A 27,134-nucleotide genomic window follows, 5' to 3' on the forward strand; every position below is an offset into this window, starting at 1 on the left:
AAGCGTGTTGTTGGCTGCTTTAAAGTTGTCCACCAGCCTTGGATTGTGTGGATTTGCAGTGACTGCTTGATGTTCTCTATGCTTTTGCTCCAACAAAGCTTGTATATGCGGTTGATTTTTGTTAAACCAGTCTGGTTGTTTCTTTTTGTTGGATTTTCCATGTACTGCTTCACTGGTTCTATAAATCGCATCCCTTAATTGTGTCCAGCCTTGTTTGATGGCTTTCCGGAGGGCGTCGGCGGTATCGTCGTTCTCTAGATCCTGTACGTTGAATCTGAATGCTGGTTCAATATTTTTAAACGACTTAAGGAACATTTACCGTTCATTTCAAGTAATAGATTCAAAATAGATTCCACAATTAAGCAGTTGATACAAATTTGTTATACAAAATATTTGGAGTTTTAATATATTGTCCTGATATTAAAACACCAAATATCATCAGAATAAACTTGGTAATCTTATAATCTTCTTAAAATGACATTAAGTCGTGTTCCTTTAACTCGGAGTTTTTTTCTAAACTAATCTAAAAAAGTTAAGGAAGGTGTTTTCGCTAGGAAGAAAAATGTTCAGAAAAAATGTGTTATAGCTATTAATATCTATGTCGTTTGTATTTAAAAAAATACTATTTGTAAACATAAAAAATGTACTCAAACAAATAAAAAGTATTATTATCAAAAATGTACATTTAATTTTTGTTTAGAATAGAATTTGTTTGCGTGTTGCTAAGCGGCAATTTGCGATATTGTGGTTATTCTGTCATCGACAATATGAACATATGTCATTTAACAGTAGAGGAAGCAAACTAAGCCATTGGGTTGCTCCTTGGCGGTGCGCGACAGACCGAGGTGGCTGATCGATTTAAAGTCACCTAAAGTGTAATTTCTAGACTTAAAAACCGATTAAATGAGACTGGATCTGTCATGGAGAGGCATAGGGAGGGTAGACCAAGGTCGACAAATGCTAGGGAGTACCGAAGCTTAATGAGAGGAGCTAGGATGGATCCTGCAAGAAACTACACGTTGTCCAGCCAGGACATTCTGGCTGCCAACAGGGTACGTATTACCCATCGGACGCTCTTAAATCGATTAAGAAAGCAGGTTTAGATTGCTATAGGCCTATAAGACGCCCTCTGTGATCCCCCAATGATGTCGTCAGCATAAATTTCACCTGTCATTGTACCTTCACAGACATACAATTCCGTTCGGCCTCCGTAGAAAATTCCACCCCAGACCATTACACCTCTAACTCCAAAGGGATGCCCTTCTTGAACATATCGGTCGTTAAGTCTTGTATTTGTCTTGTCTCCACACACGAACTGTCCGTCTGTCAGTACGAAGACAAAAGCAGCTTTGATCGCTGAACATCGCAGTATGCCACTCATCATTCCAGTTAGCTCTTTCATTATACCAGAGGAAACATTGAGCTTTATGACCTCAACCTGACTCTTGCGGAGGGCGTCTTATAGGCCTATAGCAATTAATCGATTTAAGACCATCCGAGGGGTAATACGTACCCTGTTTTTTTGATGTTCCATCCAGATCTTTAAAGAAGTTTTGTAGGAGATTCTGAGTCATTGCATTAAACTAAAACTATATTGACATTTATTTTCATAAAATAAATTTTTTAATAGATTTGTATTTTGATTTGATAACACGCTTTATATTTCTATAACACAGTTTCTATGGAAACCAACGTAGCTGTCAATTTAAGCTGACAGAACAGCACTATGACTGCAAATGGACTGCCATATTTCAACCTTTGATTTCAACTATTTTTATCTTTACAGTAAAATTCTCAAAAACTGACTAATTCGAATAATAATATTCATGTAAGTATTTCTTAATAATTATATACCTAGTACATATTTGAATACTAAAATTATATGTATTAAAACTAAATATCACCAGAATAACTCATGTAATTAACAACTAAATTTAAATAAAACATACAGTGAGGTGTTTAAATTCTATTAATGCCACATTTTTATTGTGTTTTCTAACAATATTTTACAATTTTACTGTAACTTAAAAGAAATTTTAAATTTTTTTTTGGTTTTTATAACCTATGGAGTGATCCCAGAGATTACAATCACTTGTGAACATGGATTCTAGAAGAGAAGATACGAAATATCACAAGTGTGAGTTGCTAGGCGAACGTGTTGACGTAGTAACATCTTTCATTGATGCTGGAATTTTCATTAATACAAGAAGAAGACTTAAAAGGTAAAATAACAATATGTTATAACAATGTATTTTACAATATGTAAGTGATAACGAGTGTATCGCACTGTTTAGTAAAAAAAGAACTAGATATCAGATTTTGAGCCAATAAGTGCTGTTTCACATGGAACGGATCTCCCGCGAGGACCATCGTGTATTTTTTTAAGGTACAACGGAGAACTTTCAGCTGTGCTGTCAATCTGCGCATATAACACAACGAATTTAATCATATAGCATGTTCGCGCACGGATGGTCCGTCGGATAACGTCATCCGGATGGATTATCCGCGCCCTTGTGATTCCTTCGTTGCCATTGAATAGGATACATGATGCATATGTATTTGAAGTAATTGGAATAGATATGGCTGGACCGATATATCTGAAAAATAGTCAAAAAGTCTGGATTTGTAGTGCACCTGGAATTGGTCATCTCTGAGTCTTTTGGTTCGTCTCCTTTTTATTAAGTTTTTTGTGAGTCACGCTAATTTGTTATCGTTCCTCTGGTGGGAGGATGTTGGAGACACACCAAAGGAAAAAAATAAAAACGGACCCTCTTTATTTCTTATCTACTCATGTTTGTTACATTTAAAATTTCGGCCAGCTCGATTGTAGGCAGGAGTCCGTGCCAGGTCGATTTTTTCACCACCCTTCACTCTTCAGCCGCTGGAGTGTTTGAAACAAGTGTTTGACAACACAGGTAGTCAACTTCACAAAGCACTTCTCTGTATTATTTTGTCGGGCGTATTTAGAAATATATTAAAGAATCATCGAACAGTTAATTAGTGCTTTAATTAATTATTCCAACCTAGCTATGGCAAAGAGGATCGGGTAGATTTTCTGCTAGCGTGATGTAAATAACACACTTCAACCTGAGAGGGTATTTTAATACTGCAGAATTTTGTATGATTCTTGTATGTGTGTTTTGTTATGGGAAAGAAATAATTAAACCAAAATGAGGATAATATAATATAATAAAATAGATGTTAATTACTATACCAAAAAAACCTATATTATAAAAAACTTTCTGCTTATAAAAACGGTGTTGCCGTTGTTATAAAAAAATTAAATTTGAAAATATTAAAGGAAATGCTAGACATTATTTATACAAACCTAATGTATGAATGTAGAATGTTTAGGAGGGAAGTTAATCACCACGACCTTATAGATCTATTGTGTGTTCCCCTTTCTTGAGTTATAACGGGTTATAACTTATTTATATATATACTCAGATGCAAAAAAACGCAACGAACAAAATTTTAGTCAAATTTAAAGTGTTATATTTTTGTTATTTTTAACCCTATTTTTATGATTTTTTAGCAAGCTGTATATAATTATATCAACTTTAATTTGTATTCCTACTCAGTTTTTTTCATAAACTTTAGTAAATGGTATATTATACAGAGTTACTCGAGGGGTTGTTTTTTTACCCTAATTTTAAAACACCCTATGCAATAATTTCGCGTGTCAATTTTCCTAAATTATAATTTTACGATCAGAACCATGTCTCCTGAGCATTTTGTTTTTTGGATTATGTCAATACATACTTTGGTTAATTTTTAAGAGCAAAATGAACTTGCCACCAACAATTTGCAATTTTTTTCAATTATCATTTCTTTTTGAAGTTATTTTTGAATATGACAAGGCGACTTTGGTGATTTTTGTGAACTCTACACTACTATGAACTGCCCATCATGTTCCACGTTTGGGAAATATTTCGCAAAAGGGTTAGAGGTCGCGAAGCGTTACCAGCTTCATTAAATGAACTTCACGTGGTCCTTAAAGAAGAATGGGAAAACATAAAGCAATATGATATGTGCAGCCTCAATGACAGTATGAACGGACATATACAGGCAGTTATAGCAACCAAGGAAGGTAATAAAAAGTACTAGGGTATTTTTTACAATTTTTGTTTTCTGTTTTTGTGCTTGAGTATTACAGATTTTTTCTTTAATATACTTAATTCTGTTATCGCTATTAATGTTTCGAGGGCTGAGAACCATACGGTTCCAAGCGACATTTTCATTTTTCTTAGAAAAATGAATTTTAAAGTTTGATACTTGATAAATTCATTCTGATAACAGAAATCAAATTAAAATATATTTGGGAACGTTGTATAGGGATTTGTTTATAAAAACATACGCAAAAAGCTGCTATTAAAAACCCGAATTATGTATTTTTCTTTTTTTTTAAGAAAACGCTGTTACTGTACTTGGAACCTTGTGGCACTGTAAGCACTGTACTTGAAACTCTATGGTTCTAAAAAGAAATCTGACTGTGTATAAAAAAGAAACACAAGTTTACAATTTTTACAGCAAATTAAACTTAATGATCTATAGAACAGATTCCTGCAAAAAAGTGAAATTTGAAAAAAATGTCGCTTGGAACCCTATGGTTCTCAGCCCTCGGTTTATTAAAACCCGGACTCTATATCGTTAGCTTTTAACGTTTTTTAAATTTAATATAGAGTATCCAATACAGCGCAATATGACGTTAAGACAATAGTCACCAAAACCATCCCGTCATATTAATAAACTACCTACATCAAAAAGTAATGATAATTGAAAAATTGCAAATTGATCGTGATCAATTCATTTTGCTCTTAAAAATTAACCAAATCATGAATTGACATGAATCAAAAAACAAAATGCTCAAGAGCCATGGTTCTGACCGTAAAATTATATTTTAGGAAAATTTACACACGAAATTAAAACACAGGGTGATTTAAATCTAAGGTAAAAAACAACCCCTCGATTAACCCTGTATAATATGGCAAATATTAAAGATTAGAAAAAACTGAGTTTACGAATTAAAGTTGATATAATTATATACAGTTTGCAAAAACATTCATGAAAATAGGGTTAAAAATAACAAAAATATAATACTTTAAATTTGAACAAAAATTTCTCAGTTGCGTTTTTTTTGCATCTGAGTGATTATTAAACGGGTTAGAAAATCTAGGAACTAGTGGGGTTGCAGTCGGAAGGGCTTGACAAAGAATTTATTTGTTAATTGTCAAGCTTTCGGAATTTTTTCATTCCTTCCTCAGTATACTAAAATGGAAATATATGTTAGACAATTATTGCTCTAGAAGTTAAGAAGAAAAAAAAATTACTTAACGTGGACAAGAGATCTTCATAAAAAAAACTACATTAAAAAATTGGCTTGTGTTGAAAACTCCACCGTGAAGCATCGCTGACTAGTCAACCACAAAAAAAGAGAGGGCTCTTGTGGGGCGGTTAAGCCGCCTGATATTTATTTAAAACATTGGAATAATTAAGAGATATTCGATTAAAAATTCAATTGCGTCTCAATCTAAGGCGTGAAGGCGCAAAGCAACTGACAGGCGACAACTGTGACATCCATCTGTCACCGGTCAAATGTCAAAAGTCAAGAAAATTATAAAAATGATCTATAGATGGCGAACAGGGTTGTCGCATGTCAATTTGATAATATTATTATATTCCTGCAAAAATTAATTATGTGGATGGTCATGTAGAAAAGTGGAGTGATCAAGGCACGCACACTTATAAAATAATTTCAGAAACACCCTTACTCGTACAACGAGAAAAAAGAGGTGGTCATTATACAACTACATTTACAGTCTAAAAGATGTCACTAAATGTCTGCAACCAGAAAAACATTGAGCACAATTTGAAAATTCACTATGCATTTATATAAACATTTAAGATGTACTGAATTTTAAATAAGAAAAAGGGTACATTGCAAATAGTTAAAAAGAGTACATGTAAAACAGTTAATGACGACAACAATCTGTCGAAAATGATTACAGTGAAGCAAAAGTTCGAAATGTCAATTTACAAAAATCTCAAAAATCTTTTGCGTATACATTAGTAACATTTATAAATTATATGGGGTATAAAAACTTACAAAATCACCCTGTAGAGGGAGGAAACAAACAACATCAATAAGTGAGACTCCATTGAATAACAATAGTTAAAACAATATGCGACTTAGAAAACCCAAGAAAAGGCAATGCACCAAACTAGCAGTGCACTCCACGCAATTTATTTATTATTAAATTAAATGATTAATCAAAGGTAAAACCACCATTGGTCCTGAAGGGACCAAGGGTGGGCGAAGATAAAGAACAAGTGCACACGGGCACCTGTTATGGTGATATGCACTGGAGAATGTTAGTGCATACACCTTGAAACAGTCCGAGAGGGACTGGGGAAGGGACAATTAACAAAATTCATAGCATCTATAAAAGATATGGTCACCATTCCGTTGCATATATCATCAACGAAATGAGACAAATATCTCCAGGTGAAGCAACTGCCCCACTCACCACCTACACAACAACTCAGCACCACGCGATGGGTGCGAATTGTGTGAGTGCTCGAGAGTCGACGCACTGTTAGTATGAAAATTCTTAAAATCCGAATTTTCTTTGACTTAAAAGGCTTTTAGTGGTTAACCAAAAGTCTTTAAGACAATTGGTAAGGTAAGTGATGTACGAGCAACAGCGAACAATCAAGAGACCGGGCTAGCTTTGTAATGCCAACTGTGGGTGCACGCAGCACGCACAGTACCTCAAACATCTGCGATAGGCTGAGGGTTTTTTAAAAATAAAATATTATAGAGGAGACGATGCACTGAAGGTGCAAAGCTCCCAAATAATATAAGAGGGAGAGGTTCCCCACATTCATGACTAGGACCACAGACGCAGCAGTCAGACCTTCCATGTGGAAAATCATAAGAAAAATAAAAACAGAAAAACGTGAATACAGAAGATTATATCAACAAAGCAGTCAATAGTATTTAGAACAAATTTGAATTTGTAGGGATTAAAATTGATATATCATGTAATGATATTTAGATTAAGAAATATTGTAGAACTATTGAAGGAAAAACATAGTTTGTAGTATTAGAAAATCATTTGGTTTAATTTTAATATTTATTGATAAATAATTAAGATAAAAAATAAGAAATTTAATAAAGACAGGGGCTACAAGGTTGAATTTGAGCTTGTTTTGTGTAATTTTAATATGTAAGAATAAATTGGACTCAGATCATATATGTCAGTCATCCTATTCATAGTACGCGAACATTCATTTATAGCCACCATCTCCAAAAACTTCCTTTTAAAAGTATTTTTCTCCACATACAAGATCTCACAATCGTCATAGGCTATTCTATGATCCTCATCGATAACATGTTCAGACTGTGAGCATAACCTCATGGACCTCCTACAATCACTTTTATGGGAAGTAATTCTACCCTTTAGGGACCTCGACGTTTGACCAATGTAAAAAGAATCACAATCCGAGCATCGGAATCTATATACAACATTTATTTTTTGTTTTTTTTTCTAATGGTGTTTTTATTCTTGTATACAGGGTCTTCAGCTGGCCAGTGAGGCATTGTGCAAACTTGATGTTTTTACCCTTGAACACTTGAATCAATTTCGGAGTTAAGTCTTTTATGTATGGGAGACAACTAAAAATAATGTTAAACTCTTCACGAAGGTGGGCGCTTAGCTCTTAATCTTGAGAAGGTATGGGATCATACAATAGTTTAAGTTCTGATTCTTATTAAATAGAATTTTATTAATTATAGAGGGGGGTATGAGTTATTAATGAGGATGGATCTGAGGTCATTCAAGCAGACACCCCTGTAAGAATTGTGTGAGAGACAAGATAATCTGCCCAGTACCATTCAGTACATCTTAAATGTTTATATAAATGCATAGTGAATTTTTGAATTGTGCTCAATATGTTTCTGGTTGCAGACATTTAGTGACATCTTTTAGACTGTAAATGTAGTTGTATACTAACCACCTCTTTATTCTCGTTGCACGAGTAAGGGTGTTTCTAAACTGTTTTGTGCGTGCCTTGATCACTCCACTTTTCTACATGACCATCCACATAATTAATTTTTGTAGGAATATAATAATATTATCAAATTGACATGCGACAGCCCTGTTCGCCATCCATAGATCATTTTTATAATTTTCTTGACTTTTGACATTTGACCGGTGACAGATGGATGTCACAGTTGTAGCCTGTCGGTTGCTTTGCGACTTCACGCCTTAGATTGAGACGCAATTGAATTTTTAATCGAACATCTCTTAATTATTCCAATGTTTTAAATAAATATCAGGCGGCTTAACCGCCCCACAAGAGCGCTCTCTTTTTTGTGGTTGACTGGTCAGCGATGTTTCACGGTGGAGTTTTCAACAAAAGCCAATTTTTTAATGTAGTATTTTATGAAGGTCTCTTGTACCACTTTAATTAAGTTTTTTTCTTCTAGTAACTTCTAGAGCAATAATTGTCTAACATGTATTTCCATTTTAGTGTCCTGCGGAAGGAATGAATAAATTACGAAAGCTTGACAATTAACAAAGTGTATTAATTCTTTGTCAAACCCTTCCGACTGCAACCCCACTAGTTCCTAGATTTTCTTTCTCACTAGTCAGTCGAGACTACTTTCTGCTAAAACGTGTTATATATATATATATATATATATATATATATATATATATATATATATATATATATATATATATATATATATATATATATATATATATATAATGGAAAATAAATTTCTTGCAGTTTTTAGGTATATAATAAAATTATATAAGAGTTTCTTGCCTTGAACTGCTAATATAGAAATTAATTCCACGCTGTGTTCGACATAATGTGGATCAACCTGCTCTCACTACCGGTTTCGGGGCCCTACCCCATCATCAGGTGAGCTTGGGTCGTTTCCACAATATGTCGAGCACAGCGCAGTATATAAACACGACTTGTCGTAAAGTAGCGGTAAGATATTAAGTCCCGCATCGCGAGATAGCGGCCTGCGTGCAATTCGTACCACCGAGGCACAACTATCGATAGTAAATAGAGGCTTTTTTCGGCTAGCCCAAATTATATAATGGAAAATAAATTTCTTGCAGTTTTTAGGTATATAATAAAATTATATAAGAGTTTCTTGCTTGAACTGCTAATATAGAAATTAATTCCACGCTGTGTTCGACATAATGTGAATCAACCTGAAGAAACTCTTATATATACGTTATTTTATTATATACCTAAAAACTGCAAGAAATTTATTTTCCATTATATAATTTGGGCTAGCCGAAAAAAGCCTTTATTTAGTATCGATAGTTGTGCCTCGGTGGTACGAAAGTACTACCATTGCACGCAGGCCGCTATCTCGCGATGCGGGACTTAATATCTTACCGCTACTTTACGACAAGTCGTGTTTATATACTCTGCGCTGTGCTCGACATATTGTGGAAACGACCCAAGCTCACCTGATGATGGGGTAGGGCCCCGAAACCGGTAGTGAGAGCAGGTTGATCCACTTTATGTCGAACACAGCGTGGAATTAATTTCTATATTAGCAGTTCAAGGCAAGAAACTCTTATATAATTTTATTATATACCTAAAAACTGCAAGAAATTTATTTTCCATTATATAATTTGGGCTAGCCGAAAAAAGCCTTTATTTACTATCGATAGTTGTGCCTCGGTGGTACGAAAGTACTACCATTGCACGCAGGCCGCTATCTCGCGATGCGGGACTTAATATCTTACCGCTACTTTACGACAAGTCGTGTTTATATACTCTGCGCTGTGCTCGACATATTGTGGAAACGACCCAAGCTCACCTGATGATGGGGTAGGGCCCCGAAACCGGTAGTGAGAGCAGGTTGATCCACATTATGTCGAACACAGCGTGGAATTAATTTCTATATTAGCAGTTCAAGGCAAGAAACTCTTATATAATTTTATTATATACCTAAAAACTGCAAGAAATTTATTTTCCATTATATAATTTGGGCTAGCCGAAAAAAGCCTTTATTTACTATCGATAGTTGTGCCTCGGTGGTACGAAAGTACTACCATTGCACGCAGGCCGCATATATATATATATATATATATATATATATATATAAAATATACTCATCATACAGTCTCAGGGCTTTAACAAAAGCCAGTATCTGAGACGGCTCCACAGAGGCCAGCTCTCATCCTCGACATCAGACGTACCAAAATTCATGGCACGAATGGACGTCATCTCGGCGCACTCAGTGATAAAGTATTCTGGTGTTTCCCCATTTTCCCCACAGAATCTGCATTCGCTGTTGTTTCTCAGCTTCAGTCTACGGAGGTGTTAGTTGAGGAGACAGTGTCCTGTTAGAAACCCCGTGACAAACCGAAGATTGTTTTTACTTAAATCAAGGAAAACTTTGTCGAGTGTCTTAGACCGTTGGAGGAGACCCATTCCAAGTTACGGATAGAGTCTTCCAGATTCTTCAGTTCCGTTTTCAGTTGGTTCCTGTTTGGAAAACAGAACGGTTCTGGTCCAGTTAGTGGAGTGTTCGCTCTTTTCCTAGCCATATCATTTGCTTTTTCATTGCTATGCCTTCTTCTATCTTTTCATGCCTTCTGGTGAGCAGGCACCCAGAGTAGGAGGACTTTATTTTCTTTGCCTAATTTGATGAGGTTTTCTAGGCATTCTTTGACCAACTTCGAATTGATGGTTACTGAGTTGATCGCGTTAAGTGCTGCTTGACTATCGGATAGGATGGCAATTTCCTGTTTTGGATAGTTCCTATCTAAGATAAATTGTACGCATCTTTCGATAGCGAAAATTTCTGCCTGAAGGATACTGGGGTAGGTGCCCATTGATTAGGAATATTTAGTTTTCGGTCTAAATACTCCTATCCCTGTCCCTGCTTTGGTTTTGGAAGCATCAGTATACCACTTGATGGTATGGTCTTTTATATGCTGAGTAAGCGTTACTTTCTTCCAATCCTTTTTATTACTTTATACTACAGCGAGGTGTTTCTCAAAATTGTAAATTCTTGGTATGTCATCTACTGAGAGTTGGAGAAGTGGAATTTTCTTTTTGAGGGTGTTCCAAGCCCCTGACCCGAAAATTCTCTCAGTTCTGTTTTCGTCAATGACCATTCTAATCATTGCCGCATTGTCATAACTACCGACGACAATGTGCAGTGGTGGTAAGTCTAGAATGACCTCCATTCTAGACCTAACATCTATTCCATTGCTGTTGGACATGTTCTCATGGCACCTGTGATGCAGATACATGCCAGTTTCTGTACTTTGCACAGGTTTTGTCTTGCTGTACGTTGCCCTAGTTTTGTATACCAAGCAACTGCTCCATAAGTAATCATGAGTCTTACTATCATGGTATATACTATCTAGCGCAAAATGTTAGGGGCGCAGCCCCACCTATTTCCCGCCAGTCTTCTGCATATCATAAGAGCCTTTGTGGCTTTGCTGGTAATGTTCTTAATATGCCTGTTCCAGAGAAGTTTACTATCCAGGGTTATTCCCAGATATTTCACTTCCTGTGATGGCAGTACATATTTCCTTTCCATCTACATGGATTCTTTTCAAGTTTTTCAAACTTCGCTTTCTGGTGAATGGCAATACCGCGGATTTATCTGAGTTAATACTCAGCCCGACGGTCCAGCACCATCTCTCAGCGATGCGGAGTCCTCTTTGGATAATATCACACAGGGTGCCTTCATGTTTCCCCCGTGCAATGATGACTATGTCATCTACATTCCCTATGCAGTGTATTCCCGCTAGAGTGAATTCTTCCAGTAGTTCATCCACTACCAAGCTCTGTGAAGCTTGGTAGTGGAGCTTGGTAGTTGTGGAGCTTGTAGTTGATACTTGGATGGCTTGATGGTACCTACTGTGGTAGGGGGGAGGTTACTCCACGTTGTGGAGTTCCTTGCGTTGTTTTAACAACTACAGTTTTGGTACCTATCTCAGCCTCTGCTGTTCGTGTTGAGAGCATTTCCCAAAACCAGCGAATTATCGTACTGTTCACCCCTCTTGTTTCAAGAGATCGCTTGACCACCTTGTGAGGTATATTGTCAAACGCCCCTGTCCAAGAAGGCACAACGTGCTGTTTCTTTGCTATCCAGGCTTGTCTGTATTAGCTCAGTTAACTGGTACAGAGCAGTTTCTGTGGATCTGCCCGCTCTATATACATGCTGACTATCGTGCAGTGGTTTAACCTGTAGATTATTTACTCTAATATGGTTGTCCACTACTTTCTCCACCGTTTTTAATACGAACGATGTGAGGGGGTTAGCCCAGTCAGTTTTGCATATTTTGGGTATGAAGATGACTTTCGCTCTTCTCCAGATGGTTGGTATATATCCCATCGCTAAGCTGCTTCTTGCCAACCTAATGTATATAATTATACCTAGAGTAGGAGAACACAATCAGGCTTTGCACAAAAACCGGTACCTAAAAATTTTATACAGGTTTATTTAACCTGTATAAAACGATTTAGGTATCGGTTTTTGTGCAAAGCCTGACTGTGTTCTCCTACTCTATGTATGTACTCTAGGTACAATTATTGTTTATTTTCGTATTATCACGAACAGATTTTTCTGTACTGTGTATTGAAACGGCCTTCCGGTATCGATTGAACTTGGTCTTTTGGGACCGATTTAAACCGGTATTCCGATTACTGTCTTTCGGTACAGGTACCAAAACCGGTCTTCTTGTGCCGGTACCAAAACCGGTATACCGGTTTTGTAAGAGACAATACCGGTACCGGAATATTTAAAAAGTACCGGTCCTGATACCGATATACCGGAGGACCGAACATGCCTAGTTCCCTCCTACATCCCTCCGTAAAAAATAACAATCAAACAATAATTTTATATTTATTCCAGATTTATGATGATAAGTCCGAGCCATCCCCTAACTAGATTCTACATAAAATCGCTCTGTATGTTCAGAAGAGAAGAACAACGCCATCTGATCAAATATTACTATATGATTCATCCGATGAGCATGTTCGCGTTCGTCTATAGGATTTACATGTCTTTTATTTTGGCTCTCAACTATTTCGTGTGGCCGGTAGTAGTACCTTATACCCCGCAAAATGCTAAACGCTACTTATTTATGAATATTTACCGTAAGTATGCTAAATTAATTACTCCAAAATAAAAATAAAATAAAATTAATTATATAAGCTAATACTATTAGCTAATTAAAGAGCAACTGAAGGGGTGGCTGCAATGCTTTAACATATTTTGTTAGCCAAACTAGACATCTCTAATAACTGTCTGGTTCTTGCTACGGAAATAAAGGTAGCTCCAATAATCTTGCCATATATGTGTACACGGTGAGTCGACGATAGAGTAAAGTTCATTATGTCATTTGTTTGGAGGTTTATAAAAAAATGTTAATATAAAAGTTAAAAGAAAGGTTATGATAGTTAAAGAATATAGGGTAAAGAATATAGGTATATAGAATATAGGTATAAGAGGTATAGATAGAAAAAGTTGAAAGGATATATTTTAAAATTATTGGAGAGTATACAGGGTGCATCAAAAAAGTGTGATGAATATAACATGCCTTAATTTATTTAGAAAACACCCTATTTTTATAAAAATAGGATGTTAGGGGTGTGTTTCCTAAGTAAATTAAAATTATATAACTTTTTTATATCGTCTTTTTCAGCTTATTCAACCATTTACAATTATGGTGTAACCTCCCTGACATATTTAGATACTCTCTTTGTATTTTTTTTTGCGGTTCCAAGTTATCATGGTCCCATCTCAGGTTTGGTCTTCTTCTAGGTCTCTTAATTCCTCGTGGGTATCATGCTGAATTTCTTATTGTCCATCTGCTGTCCGTCCTTCTTGCCAGGTGTTCTGTCCATTGCAACTTGAGGGATTTGATTCTGTAGATAACATATATTACCTGGATCTTTTGTCGTATCCACTTTATTCTTTTACGGTCTTTCTTGGTTATTCCCGGCATATTTCGTTCCATTAATCGTTGTGTTATTTATTAGAAAGTATTTTCTGTCTACTAGTTCGTTGTACATTACTTCAATTTTTGCAAAATTCATTTTGACAACTTACTTTAGTGCTGGCTGTATTTAGTTCGTTAATTTATACTTATAGTTCTTCACTATCTATCTTCAGGGCTTCAGGCTTCATTGGGAATTAGGACCATGTCATGAGCGAATTTTAGATGGTTGAGATATTCTCCATTTATTTTTAATTCTTTGTTGGTCTAGTCTAGTTGACGGAAGATTTCTCCTAGTGTTGCTGTAAACAGCTCTGGGGATATCGCATCTCCCTGTCGTACTTCTTTATCAATTGGAAACTCTGGGGTTGTTTTATATAGGGTATTTCAAAAAACATGTGCTATTTCTCATCGGGAGATTTCTCACTTAAAAATAAGATTTATTTTTCATGTCCGATTTCTCTTTGTTTCGTAGTTACCAGGGTGTTGAAATCTTATTATTTTTTCGAGTTATATATATTATAATTTTCTTCCAAGTACTTTTAGCGTTTCAAATGAAATTTTGGGGGCAAAATTTGCTATAAATTCTACATATTTTAATGCTAAAAATTATGTCTATTAATTTGCCTTGATCCAAGTCTAATAGCAACCTTTTAAAAAAATTATTATCATTAACTTGCGAAAGTTTTAAATAAGTACTCACTGATTCCTCATAAAAAAAATATGAAAAAAAGTTTCCATAAACGTGGGTATGGAAATGCATAGTTTTAGAGTTACAGGATGTTAAAAAATTTTAAAACTAGGTTTTTTGTAATTATTATCTTAAATAGATACCATTATTTTTTAATTTGAAATTGCTGTAGTTTGGACTAATAGTAATAATAACTAATGGTAATAATATTTAATAATAAATTAGAGGTAAAATTTATTAATTTTTTTTTTATTTTAATTTTATTAATTGTGATTAATATAATTGCATTAATCTCATCAAGGAGGCGGAATTCGACAAAATATCAAGAGATAGCTTTTATTTGGCATTAAACGGCCTATACAATTTTGATATCAAAAGAAAAAAAAGTCGGTGGCGCACATATTTTTTTTTAAATTCTCCAGTGATATCCCATATGCACGTCCCTGATGAATTTATCGACACTTCTTTAGCATTAAAATATGTAGCAATTATAGTAACTTTTACCCTCAAAATTTCATTCGAATCACTAAAAGTACTTGAAAGAAAATTATAATAAATCGAAGGATTATTAAGACTTTAACACCCTGTAGCTACGAAACAAAGCAGAATCGGACCTATGTTGATAGGAAAAATAAATCTTATTTTTACGCCAGGAATCTCCCCACGAGAGATGGCACATGTTTTTTGAAACACCCTGTATATCATTACTCTTGTTTTGGTTTCTTTGTATATATTGGCGTGAGTTTCTATATAAAGCCTGTCAATACCTTGTTCCTCTATGTCTTCTAATATGCCTTAGTATATATCGAGTCGAAGGTCTTCTCAAAGTCAATAGAGTCTATCACTAGTGAAAGCTTGTTGTGGAAGTTCGATTTTTTGTTTGGCTGATAGTATGGTATGTGATAAATCGTATTTAGTACAACTCTTAGTATGGTATGTGATAAATCGTATTTATATACAGGGTGGTCCGAACTGTATTCCGGAGACTTCGGCAGCATATTCTGCAGATAAAAATAAGTAAAAAAGTTCGTATAAATGTATGTCCTAAAATGCTTACTTTCAGAGATACAGGGTGTAGAAATTTCATTTTTATTTCGATTTTGTTCTAAATAATTTCTGAATTAATTGCCGCCAATGTTTGGATGAAAATTGGTGTCTGGGAGTTTTTTGACATGACAAATTTGATTTTGGTGTCAATATGACTCTTACTAGTAGAGGGCGCCACCTACATGTGTTTTAACTGTTTTTAAGCGTAATAACTTTTTCTTCGTACCTGTATAACACTACCGAGCGAAAAAATCTACATCTCTGTGACTTTTTATAAATAAAATATTTGTAAAAATCGCTACGAGCAACCGTTCTTAAGATATTTAGAATGGAAATAGACAATACATGTCATTATTGATGAAAAATAAACACGTTGAGTATACCTATATAGTTATTTCACTGAAATAATAAATTTGGGAAATTTTTATTTTTTTAAATTAATCATAAATTTTTCTGCAAAATATGATAAAACGGTTTCTGTTGAACTTTTGGCACAAAAACTTTTCTAATTTATGATTTCAGTCCAATAACTATTTAGTCAACATCTCGGTCAACATGTTTAATTTATGTCAATGATGACAGGTACAGTGGCGTGTCGTATAGGAGGCCAGGGGGGCGAACGTTACTTATATTTAATAATTTATATCTCTAATGAAGTAAGCGTATACGTACGAAAGTTTTCATATGGGTTTGAAACTACGCTTCCGCTAGACCATTGTCTATAAATAAAAATACGATGGCTAGGCATAACGTTGCGCCGGCGCCGCCAAAGAAAAAGACAAAAGCCGTCGCGATGGAAAAAAATTCGGGGAATCACCGACCGAAATATAATCGATTATAATGAAGTGCTGAATAAAATTAATATATTATTGTCCAATCACTTGCAAAAGGTTAATATCAACTTATGTACAGCTGCTCATATGATTACTGAGGTAATTAAAGATCGCAAATCATTAAGAAGTGAAAAATATTTTGACAATTTTAAAAACTAGGCTATTATTTTGGCAAATAATTGCTAATTATTTGCTAATAATTGCTAATAATTGCTAAAATTAATAATCATTTTCCACAAAAAGACAAAGAAGAATAAAAAAAAATCATGATGAAATCCAGAATGATTACCTACATCAACATTCTGAAGATAATTTCAAGATATCAGTGTTTTATGGACATTTTAACTGGCACTTTAGAGAATCGGTTTAAAGACATCCTTCATATATACCAAAAATTTAACTGTTTATTGGATATGGACGTCAATGATGACAATTTAAAATGTCTTATGGATCTACAGATATTGTACCAAGCGGATGTTAATGTTAAACCTCTCTAGTTGAGAAATATAAACATTTTTGCAGTTTATTAGAAGAAATTAATGCTGATGACAACAAACTTGCACCTGACGAATATTTATCATTTCTAATTTCCAATGACCTAGAGTCATCATATCCATCTTTATGTGCATTACTGAGGATTTTTTACATTATAGCCACCAACAGTGCTGGTGCAGAACGAACTTTCAGTATATTAGGAAGAATTAATAATTACCAGAGGTGCACCAGCACACAAGATAAAACCAATATTTATTATTATTTATTTATTTATTTTTTTTTTTTTTTTTTTTTTTTTTTTTCACTTCTCAGTATTGGAGGAGACACAGCCCAGGTTCTAGATATAGTCGAAATAATTGATTCTTTCAAATCGGTAAAACAAGACGCTTGCATCTTTGAAATAACTGTTTTGTATACTAACTTTTTTAATAAACAAATTTAGAATTAAAAAAAATAATAAAAGTCTTCATGTAGTCCTATTATTTAAAAATAAGTTTGTAATTTATTTGATCCTTTATTGATCATTGCGCCCCTTAAGGTCTTCGCCCCCTCCGCCCTTTTATCCACTACACGCTACTGGGGTATTGATAATTTCGATTCCAAATATCTCGAAAACCATTACTCGTAGCGATTTTTACCAAGAGACTTTCTTCACGTAAAATACGCCGTAAATGTATTTTTTTACAGGTACGGACGAAAAGTTGTTACTCTTCAAACCAGTTAAAAAATATGTATGTGGCTCTACTAGTAGGAGTCATGTTGACATCAAAATCAAATTTCTTATGTCAAAAAACTCCCAGACACCAATTTTCATCCAAATATTGACGTTGCTTCAGAAATTATTTGAAAAAAAATGAAATAAAAATGAAACTTCTACACCCTGTATCTCCGAAACTAAGCATTTTAAGACATACATTTATACGAACTTTTTTACTTATTTTTATCTGCAGAATATGCTGCCGAAGTTTCCGAATAAGTTCGGACCACCCTGTATATTATAATATCTTAATAATTATAATAATGTTATATACCTAGAATTAATAGTTCTTGTAATATTTCAATTTGCTATTTATACAAATGTTAAATTGCAGTGTGGTAAAAAATGGTCAGTGGTGCGATTATTTCTAAAGTTGGAGTACCAAAATTTGGTAGGAGGTTCTCTCTACAGGATGTTCAAAATATATTTATGAATTTCTTAAAATTAAAAAATATCAAATTTTTTAACTTGCACACACTATATACCGTATGATCGGAAAAAAATGGCGTCCAATTGGCTTGGAAATGACGATCCATGACATTCCTCCTATAATTTTACATGTAAAATGACAGCGATCTTCATTTCATAGCCATCGCTGACGCCGTTTTATTCGATCATACGGTATTATCATTTTTTCTCATAGATTTTACAAAATTCTTCATATACCTATTTTTAATAGTTTGCGACCTACACTGAATTTTTCAATTCTTACTCTTTTTAGTAAAATGTAGTATTTACTACATTTTGGTATTTTTAGCCGAGCATGCCAACAAGTATGGTAGGCTATTAAGATCGGCAAAAAAAAGTGTTTTTAATTTCACTCAAAATGAGTTATTTAGCGACCTAAATACAAAATATTTTCATGGTGTCTGTCTGTCTGTCTATCTGTCCCAGTGGCGGCTCGTGGGTAAAAAATTAGATTAAGAGTTAATTTTTTTAAATTGCGCCGCAGTCGAAAATTTTTTGGCGCATTCACTATTTTGTCACCATTTTTTAAAATATTATTTGAAAAAATTTTGCTGTGATTCACCATTTTCCAAAATTTGTAATAACATCAAAATCAGTCGAAGTCGCAGTTTTTGAGATAATTTCAACTAAAAGAACTACCTACCAACTTTTTATTACCATATTTTAGTATGGGCGGTTATACGTGCCTCCCGGCGCCAATTTTTTTAAATAATTTATACTACAATATCATAGTCGCCATGACAACGCAAACATATTTATTATTAATCACTAGCGTGTACCCGCGACTTCACGTCGAATTAATCATTTGTAATGGTCATGATAAAGCAAAGCAAGAATTTCCATTAACAAACAAACTGGATCAAATTTTCTCACATTTATGTCAGCATGAGAAAAAGCAATATGGCGATATTATTATATTTTGGCAGTTACTAAATATAAAAGATAAAAATCATTTTCACCTCATTTCACCTCCTTAGGGGTAGATTTAAAAAAGTACTGCCATAACAAAAGAAATATAAAAAGGTACTTAAATAGCCTTATTGAAGTAAGTCTTTGTAAACCACATTTTTTGTTGCATTTTCTGGCTGTAAAATAGCAACTTAGGTAAACTTGGTAATATTTGAGAGGTAGTCCCTCTCATTGGAATTTGACTTTCGAAAAATCCGCTTCCCAATAATAAGCTTTTTACGTCAAGCAGTTTAAGCAGTATCGTGGTTAATCAGTTACCCAACTTTTCGGAACACCCTGTATGATTTTTTAAAAAATTTCAAAATATATAGAAAAACAAAATAAATTATGCGTGTCCAAGTATTCTTCCAAAAGGCTAACCGTTTTTTAAATAACAAAAAATATTGTAATATTTGAGGGGCGTTTTACCCTCTTGGAATTTGAGATTCGAGAAACCACCCCTTATCGAACCTCTACACCCCACAGTCAATCCGTTTGCCAAAAATCAGCTTTAAATGTCAAGCAGTTTAAGCAGAATTGTGATTACTCAATGGTCATATTTTATGAAACACCCTGTATAAATTTTTAAAAATTTTTAAAATATGTAAGACAACAAAATAAAATATTCGTATTTAAGAGTTTTTCCGAAAAACTCATCGGTTTTTAAATAAAAAAAAATTGGCACCGGGAGGCACGTATAGCCGCCCATACTAAAATATGTTAATATCTCGAAAACTGCGACTTTGACTGATTTTGATGTTATTACAAATTTTGTTGCAAATATTATTCCTATTCTTAATTTGAAAACCGCGTTTCGCTAGCTACTTTAATTTTGGAGTTACGATTTTTTAAAATCTTTAACCCCCTCCCATACCCCCTTACCAACCCCCTACCCTCACTAAAAACTAATGGCCAGATTCTCGGGTGCCACAGTATTTTTGTGCCAAATTTGGTTAAAATCGGTTCAGCGGTTTTTGGTTGGTAAAAAGTCTTAAAATATGTAAAAAAACAAAATAAAATATACGTGTTTAAGAGTTTTTTCGGAAACTTGAGGGGTGGTTTCACCCCCTTAGAACTGAAATTTCAAAAAATCCCTTCTTATCGAACCTCTACACCCTAGAATCAACTTGTATGCCAAAATTGAGCTTCTTACGTTGAGTGGTTTGAGCAGGATCGTGATTAATCAGTGAGTCAGTCACTTAAGGATTTTATATATTAGTCTAGATTAGCAAGTAGTTTATAGTAATTAGTAGCAATATTTATTATTAGTTTATGTTAATTAACATTACTCAAATAAACTAAATCACAGTCTTGAAGTTATTGGTGTATTACAATATTGTGACAGATGGCACTTGGATTTTTCATTTGGTTGAATAGCCATAGATTACGGTAATAGGTTATACCCTTGATTATAGATGATATAGATATACAATGATCGGATGCTTTGGGGCTCTGTTCACCAGGTGGCGAGGGCTCCTCAGAAGTTTTCGTATTCCCCTACGCTACGATTTCGAATTTTTAGGAAAAGTGGGATTTCTCACTCTCTAATTGGTCGATTACTAGAGTTTCCTTATTAGGAATGATTTTATTTCCGTTAGTTGGGGTCATGTTAGAGTCTTTCTTAAAAACAATGAGTATCTAAAAAAAATTCTGGGCTGAATATTTAAATCAGAGTAATAACAAAATTCCCAACATTCCATTTATTACCAAAAAGAATAATTCGACTGCATAATTAAGAAAATAGAGACGATAAACAATCGAACAAATTTTGAACGAAAAAGGAGCGCGCGCAAACTGTTGTTGATGAAAGATGAAACCTAACCTCACGCGATACTTCAAAACAAACAATCAAAATCTGAAAATAAAAGGGAAATTCAGAAATTCCTAGGCCAATATTGATTTTCCAGGCATATATTGCGTTCAGAACTATTGTGGAACTACCGAAAATAATAGGACTGGTAAGTACTGTAATCTACTGTAGCAAAAATTATAACATTTCTTCGATATAAATCTATGTATGTTTTTGATCGTATTTATCGTTTTTTAATATCAATTATGTTCTGTTTTAAGGTTAACACGATTGCCATTGTCATAGAATTAGTGACCTAACAGTTAAATTAGTGCATACAATATCAAAATATATTGCTAGAAGCAGCAAGCTAGAAAATATACCAACCAGTCAACTATGAATGATTTCAAGCTGGACATGCTGATTGAATCCACTAGATGCCCCAAAAATTAGGACTACAAACCCGGATGTTCCTAAAAAGTTGCCGGTATTATGCATACAAGTGTATTAACAGAGGATGGGGTTACGTGATACGTAACAATAGATACCAATTCCTTCAGTTGATCATCGAAGGAAAGATTAAGGGACAGAGAGGATGTCATGGCTTCGTAACATCAGACAGTGGATGGGACTTGAAGACAATGGACATGAAGACAATGGAAGATCTACTCTATGCAATATTAAATAAAAAAGTGGACTAATGTGCTCATGCACATCCATTAGTGCATTTGCAGCCGAAGTCTTAAGAGACTGACAGCTAACATTATATAGTGATTTGACAGTGGTTATCAGTGCAAAAAATGTGATATGTAATTGTTTTCTAGTGATAAATTAATGATTAACTAGAAACTTGGTTTGTGTGTGTTGGAACGAAGGAAGCCTTATTTTTTATGATGATAAGTTAAAGAAGCGGGTTTTTGTTCTACAAAGATACCGTATGATCGAATAAAAACGGCGTCAGCGATGGCTATGAAATGAAGATCGCTGTCTTTTTATATGTAAAATTATATGGGAAAAGTCATCGATCGTCATTTCCAAGCCAACTGGCCGCCGTTTTTTTTCGATCATACGGTATAAGGTATGCTTGATATACACAATTGGTTAGGAAAAAAATAAAATTAAATAATAAAACTACATAGTCTTATTGAAAATGTTTTCTTTGCAAGTTTAAACTCATTCTAAATCCAAGAGAAGATACCGATATATAAATTCAACTAAATTTTACTTGATTTAAACACATAAATATAATACCTACGTACCTACTAATACTTACTACAACAAGTTTATGAACCAAATTGATGGAGTAATAGATTTTATTATTTCAATTTGTTCAATTTTTTCTGTTTGTCTTTGTCTCTTGAAAAAATATTTTTAATGAAAAATAATTTCACAATGAACATCAAAAAGAAAAAATATACATACATACATATAATGCAACCCTAGTGAATAAATAGAATTTTAAACCTCCTAAAGTTTTATAAAAAAAAAACAGTGTATCTACACAAGAAATTACCATTTTTTATAAGAGTATTAAGAACAGAAGATAAATATTAGCAATTTTGGCGACTTATTCTTAATTGTAAACTTCAGAATAAATCTTTATTAATTAATAATTGTGTTTAAAACATATTATAAATTCTTACAACAAAAAAACAACTTACGAGTTCATACACTAACTATCATTATGATCTTTAGTTCATACAAAAATCCCATAGAAAAAAGTATTTGCAGTTTATCCCCAATTTTCCAGTCATTCTTCCTTTCCCTATAAACCTTATTGAACCATTATCGAAGTATCTAATATACAGTATATCCCTGGATTGTCTTTACAGAAGCACTTTTTTATTAACATTTAAAAAAAATGCATTTTTCATAAAAAGATTTTGCTTGTCTAAATGGTTAATCCCGTTTACCTATTCTTTGTCAAATTTCCACACTGTTTTAGAGAAAACTTGGGGGACATACTGTAGGCAAATTTTCCAAATTGTTTTCTTTTGTTTATATAGATAAATATGGTCTTTTGTTCATATTTACAATAAAAATACCATTCAAAATTAAAAAAAAATATTTTTTTCCATTGATTACACCTATTAAAATATGTAGAAAAAATCTTCAGGAAAACTAAAACTATTTTCAATGCGTATAATCAGAGGTATAATTAAATAATTCTTATTTTTTATGTTTCTAATACAGATCTAATTCAATTAATACCTTGTATTCATATACAAGGATTAATAGATTGTAACGTTTTTAGTTCGTTACATGTCTTTTTTATATATAATATATGATGTCTGGCCTATCATCACCGGATTCCCTCTCGTTCAGGCCGGATAGATTATTTGACGCGTAATTTTTACGTTCCCTGGTCGCCAACCCTGTGATCGTTCGACACAACCCTGTTACTATTCTGTGAAGGCGCGCGCTGTCAACACCGCTTCTGTCAACTCTCCGTGCTTAACCTCACTTTGTTTTGACGCTCTGTTTTATCCCAGCTTTTAGAAATGGTGATTATTTAAATCTTGCTGTATAATCTGAATCAGCTGCTATTTCAAAGCAACAGGTAAAGATGAGATATTTTCCTTTTAGATTCGATATTATTAGTGAATATTTTTAGGGTAGAGTTACGGATGTCCCAACTTGTATTTGTATTTGGCTGGCACGTTGGCGTCCCTTTGCTTTTGTCCTCCAGAATGTCATTTGGAAGAAAGGACAGATTGTTTATTATTTATTGAGCCCTCGGAAGTATTTCGAGGTAGGTTCATTTTGTTTATTAGACGGTGTTTGATTTTAAACAAGAGTTTCGTGTTCTTAGGGTCTTACGGACGGACATTGTCTTACGGACAAGTGTCCAAGGTATGGACTATTTTTCAAGGTCCTAGTAGTGTTCTCTTGTGCCACTATCTTATGGACGGATGTCCCATGGACAAGTGTCCCCAGTAGGATTGATTTGTCTTACACATAGAGTGCCCCAGCGTGGATGTGGCTTGAGCCCCGTGCTGCTTCACCCCCATTTCTAAGCCTGGATCGCCGACAGACAGTACAGAGATGCTAGACCTCCTCGCGCTGCTACTGTTTGAAGCAGGGTTACATAAAAGAACAGCTAAGTGTATATTTAAGTTCTAGTTTTGCATTTAACATCTAAAATGTTTTCAGTCTTAAACAGTAACGTACATTTTAAACAATAGCGTACAGACTATATTTAGTGGTTAGATTATTAAGGATATTTATGTCGATGCAGTAGTAAAAGTGTGATTTAGATTTTAGATTTCATAATATCACGCATTGTAATAGTATTACTTTCTATAGACATTATTATTACGCTATACTAACAGATGAATAACGAGATAGATTCTAGAATCTACAGGTTGCAACACATCTGATTTAACACCGTATAAATTTAACAATTTAAATAAAGTAATGCTACTTTTCCTATATTTTCTATAACGTTACACGCATTGTATTTTCTTTATAGTCTTTTCATAGAACGTATTTAATATTATTTACATATATAGTTTTACTCAACAAGTAACCACTATAATAATTATATTAATTGTACAATGCTATTTACCATCAGAATTCATCACGAATAAATATAGTCATTAGTTTTAAGTATTATACAACTGTGTTTTCTTTCTCTGTACATGCCTGGCGCCCAATATCTATATATCTTTTGTTTATTATTATTGATTAATTTTCTCTCTAGTGAAATACCTTATCCACGACTGCTCTCCGATGAAAAGCTGCCGTTCGCAGTGGTAGTTGTTTAAAAAACGCTACACATAATTTGGCGCCCAACGTGGGGCCTCGAGAAAATTCGAAACTATATTATTCAGTCTGTTTTGTATTTTTTACTCGTAATGTATTTCACTGGAGTCTGACAATTTTCCTGATTAATTTTCTTCAATTAATTTTTGTAGTTTAATTTTTTTTGGCATGATACAGGGGAGGAAACAGTTGTTTTCTTGGTACGATTTAAGACTGAAGTTTTTATTCTCTTTCTTATTTTTGATATTTCTATTTATTATTATTTGGGTCTATGGGATTTGGACAATTTCTTATAACGGAGATGTGTCAGCTGTGTGTTTTGATATTTTGATATATTTTTGAACCTGGTATACAGGGCGGTCAAGATTTAATGCTTGGACCTGAATTTTCTTTGGGGTTAAAATTTTTTTTAATAGTTGTTTAAAATTTTTTCTTGGTAGATAAACTTGAAAGTTTATCTATTGTTGGGACTTCCTTATACAGGGTGGTCAATACTTTTTTGTGACTTTGAAATTTTTTAAATTTCAAGGTGTTTGACATTTGATAAAGTTTGAAACTTTATATTTACAGACATTTTGGTTTGTATTTTTCCCTATACAGGGTGGACAAGCATTAAATTTTTGACTTTGATTTTTTTATATCTCTAGGTGTTTGAAATTTGATATAAATTTTAAACGTTATTCTTAGCAGAGATTACTATTTGATAATTTTACGATACTGTGTGGTCACAACTTGATCATTTTGATTTTGTTTGTGTTGATTAATTGGTTGCAATTAATTTTACAAGTTTTTGTGATTATCGATAACTGTTAGGGCGAGCTGCTAAACTTACATTTAGGGTTATTTTTATGTACGTTAGAGTTAATCTCATCTCGTTTATTGTTTAGTTTACCTTCAGGTTTCTATGCCAATATTTTTATTTAGTATCGCATTCACTATGTTTCACCATCTGAACCTTCAGTGTTGTCAGTTACTATCGACAGTTGCTAGACTGTCCTGTTTGGTACTTTAGGTACATTTTGAGTTTTTTTTGGTTAGGACAGTTATACTAGGACTGTTATGTTGATACAGGAAGTGTATCCTTTGAGTTTTTTTGAGTGTATGACGAGGGTGACTTGTCATATTTGATACGTGAGGTATCGTTTTGTTTTCTTTTGGCAGCTGTCTATGTACGTGTCAAAGGAATGTTTGGTACTTGTTCTGTTATGATAGTTGCCGAATAACTTTTCATACAGACATTTACCGTTTAGTGATTTAATGTCAGGAGGACATTAAATTTTTTGCAGTGTTGCAGACGACATATGCGGGAGCATTTGTCGTATTTATGGTTTACAGTTAGCAGGAGGCTACTGTGAACATTTTGGTTGTTAATGATTTTTTTTGGAGACGTCCAAGATCATTAACGTGTTGTCATCATTTGAAATGATGAGTTTTTGAGTTATTTGAGCGATTTAGCGCTTGTGACTCAAGTTTATAGAGGATTGACGTTTGACATTTCTGTTCTCGGATTCTGTTGCCCGGTTTTAATAGTTTTTACTAGATCTGATAGCCAGTGCAATGTTTCCGAAGAACTATATCTGTGTCAAAACGCGTCAATAGGTTGAGTTTAGTTGGAGTTCTAGTTTTCTCGTTATTTGGAGAGATATTTTTTGATGACACTTGTGTCAGGTTTAGATCTTTTTGTATTGTGAGATATTGTTGTCTTGGTGACATCTATATCAAGTTTAGTTTTTTTGTGAATTTTGGCAGTGTCTGTATGGAATGTGCAGATGCATTGAGTTTCTTAGTGGCGTGCATAGCGAGATGATGATTGCTCTGTTTTATTAGTTTTTCTGGTTTTTTAGTCCAGGTGTATTGTTTCGCGAGCAATTACACCATTTTTTTGGTTTAGAATAACTGTCAGTGAGATAGTTGTTAGTTTGTTTTTGCCTGATGAGTTGTCATAGAGACAATTTCATCATTTTAGTCCCTTATGTATAGTTTAGTTTAGCTCGTTAGTTTTATTTAGCCCTACAGTTTACTTGCGTTTGGCAATTGTGATTTTTTTGAGTCTGGCTTTGAGCAGTGTCGTGTTTGACATTTTTGTGATTTTTGACTTTACAGTTTTCTGTAAGTCTTTGAGTTTGTTTGATTGTCATATTGTCATTCGTTTTTTTTATTTTGTTTCGATCTATGGCTATTATCTAGCCTATGGTCATGGTTTGTGGCCTTGGGGCACGTGTATCCGCTCTACACGGTGGGCGTGTTGAGTGTGCTACTGGTTAGTTGCATACTCAACAGTAAAGAATAACCATGTACGGGTTCCTCGTGACGGTAAGAGTCCGTCAAATGCCACCGTAGT

General features: G+C 34.0%; 1 protein-coding gene across 1 annotated transcript in view; it reads left to right on the plus strand.

The window, feature by feature from the left end:
* Window positions 1-1,737: 1,737 nt before the first annotated feature.
* Window positions 1,738-27,134, plus strand: part of LOC115889235 (potassium/sodium hyperpolarization-activated cyclic nucleotide-gated channel 2-like) — an 83,957-nt gene continuing 58,560 nt past the window's right edge. Inside the window, exons 1-2 of the mRNA XM_030909180.1 lie at window positions 1,738-1,828; window positions 2,071-2,222. Of these exons, the coding sequence (XP_030765040.1) occupies window positions 2,101-2,222 (122 nt within the window). The 5' untranslated portion in view covers window positions 1,738-1,828; window positions 2,071-2,100. The remainder of the gene's footprint in view (window positions 1,829-2,070; window positions 2,223-27,134) is intronic.

Source organism: Sitophilus oryzae, unplaced genomic scaffold (assembly GCF_002938485.1).
Source record: "Sitophilus oryzae breed Bouriz unplaced genomic scaffold, Soryzae_2.0 scaffold_811_pilon_pilon, whole genome shotgun sequence".
In the NCBI taxonomy this organism is placed as follows: Eukaryota; Metazoa; Arthropoda; class Insecta; order Coleoptera; family Curculionidae; genus Sitophilus; species Sitophilus oryzae.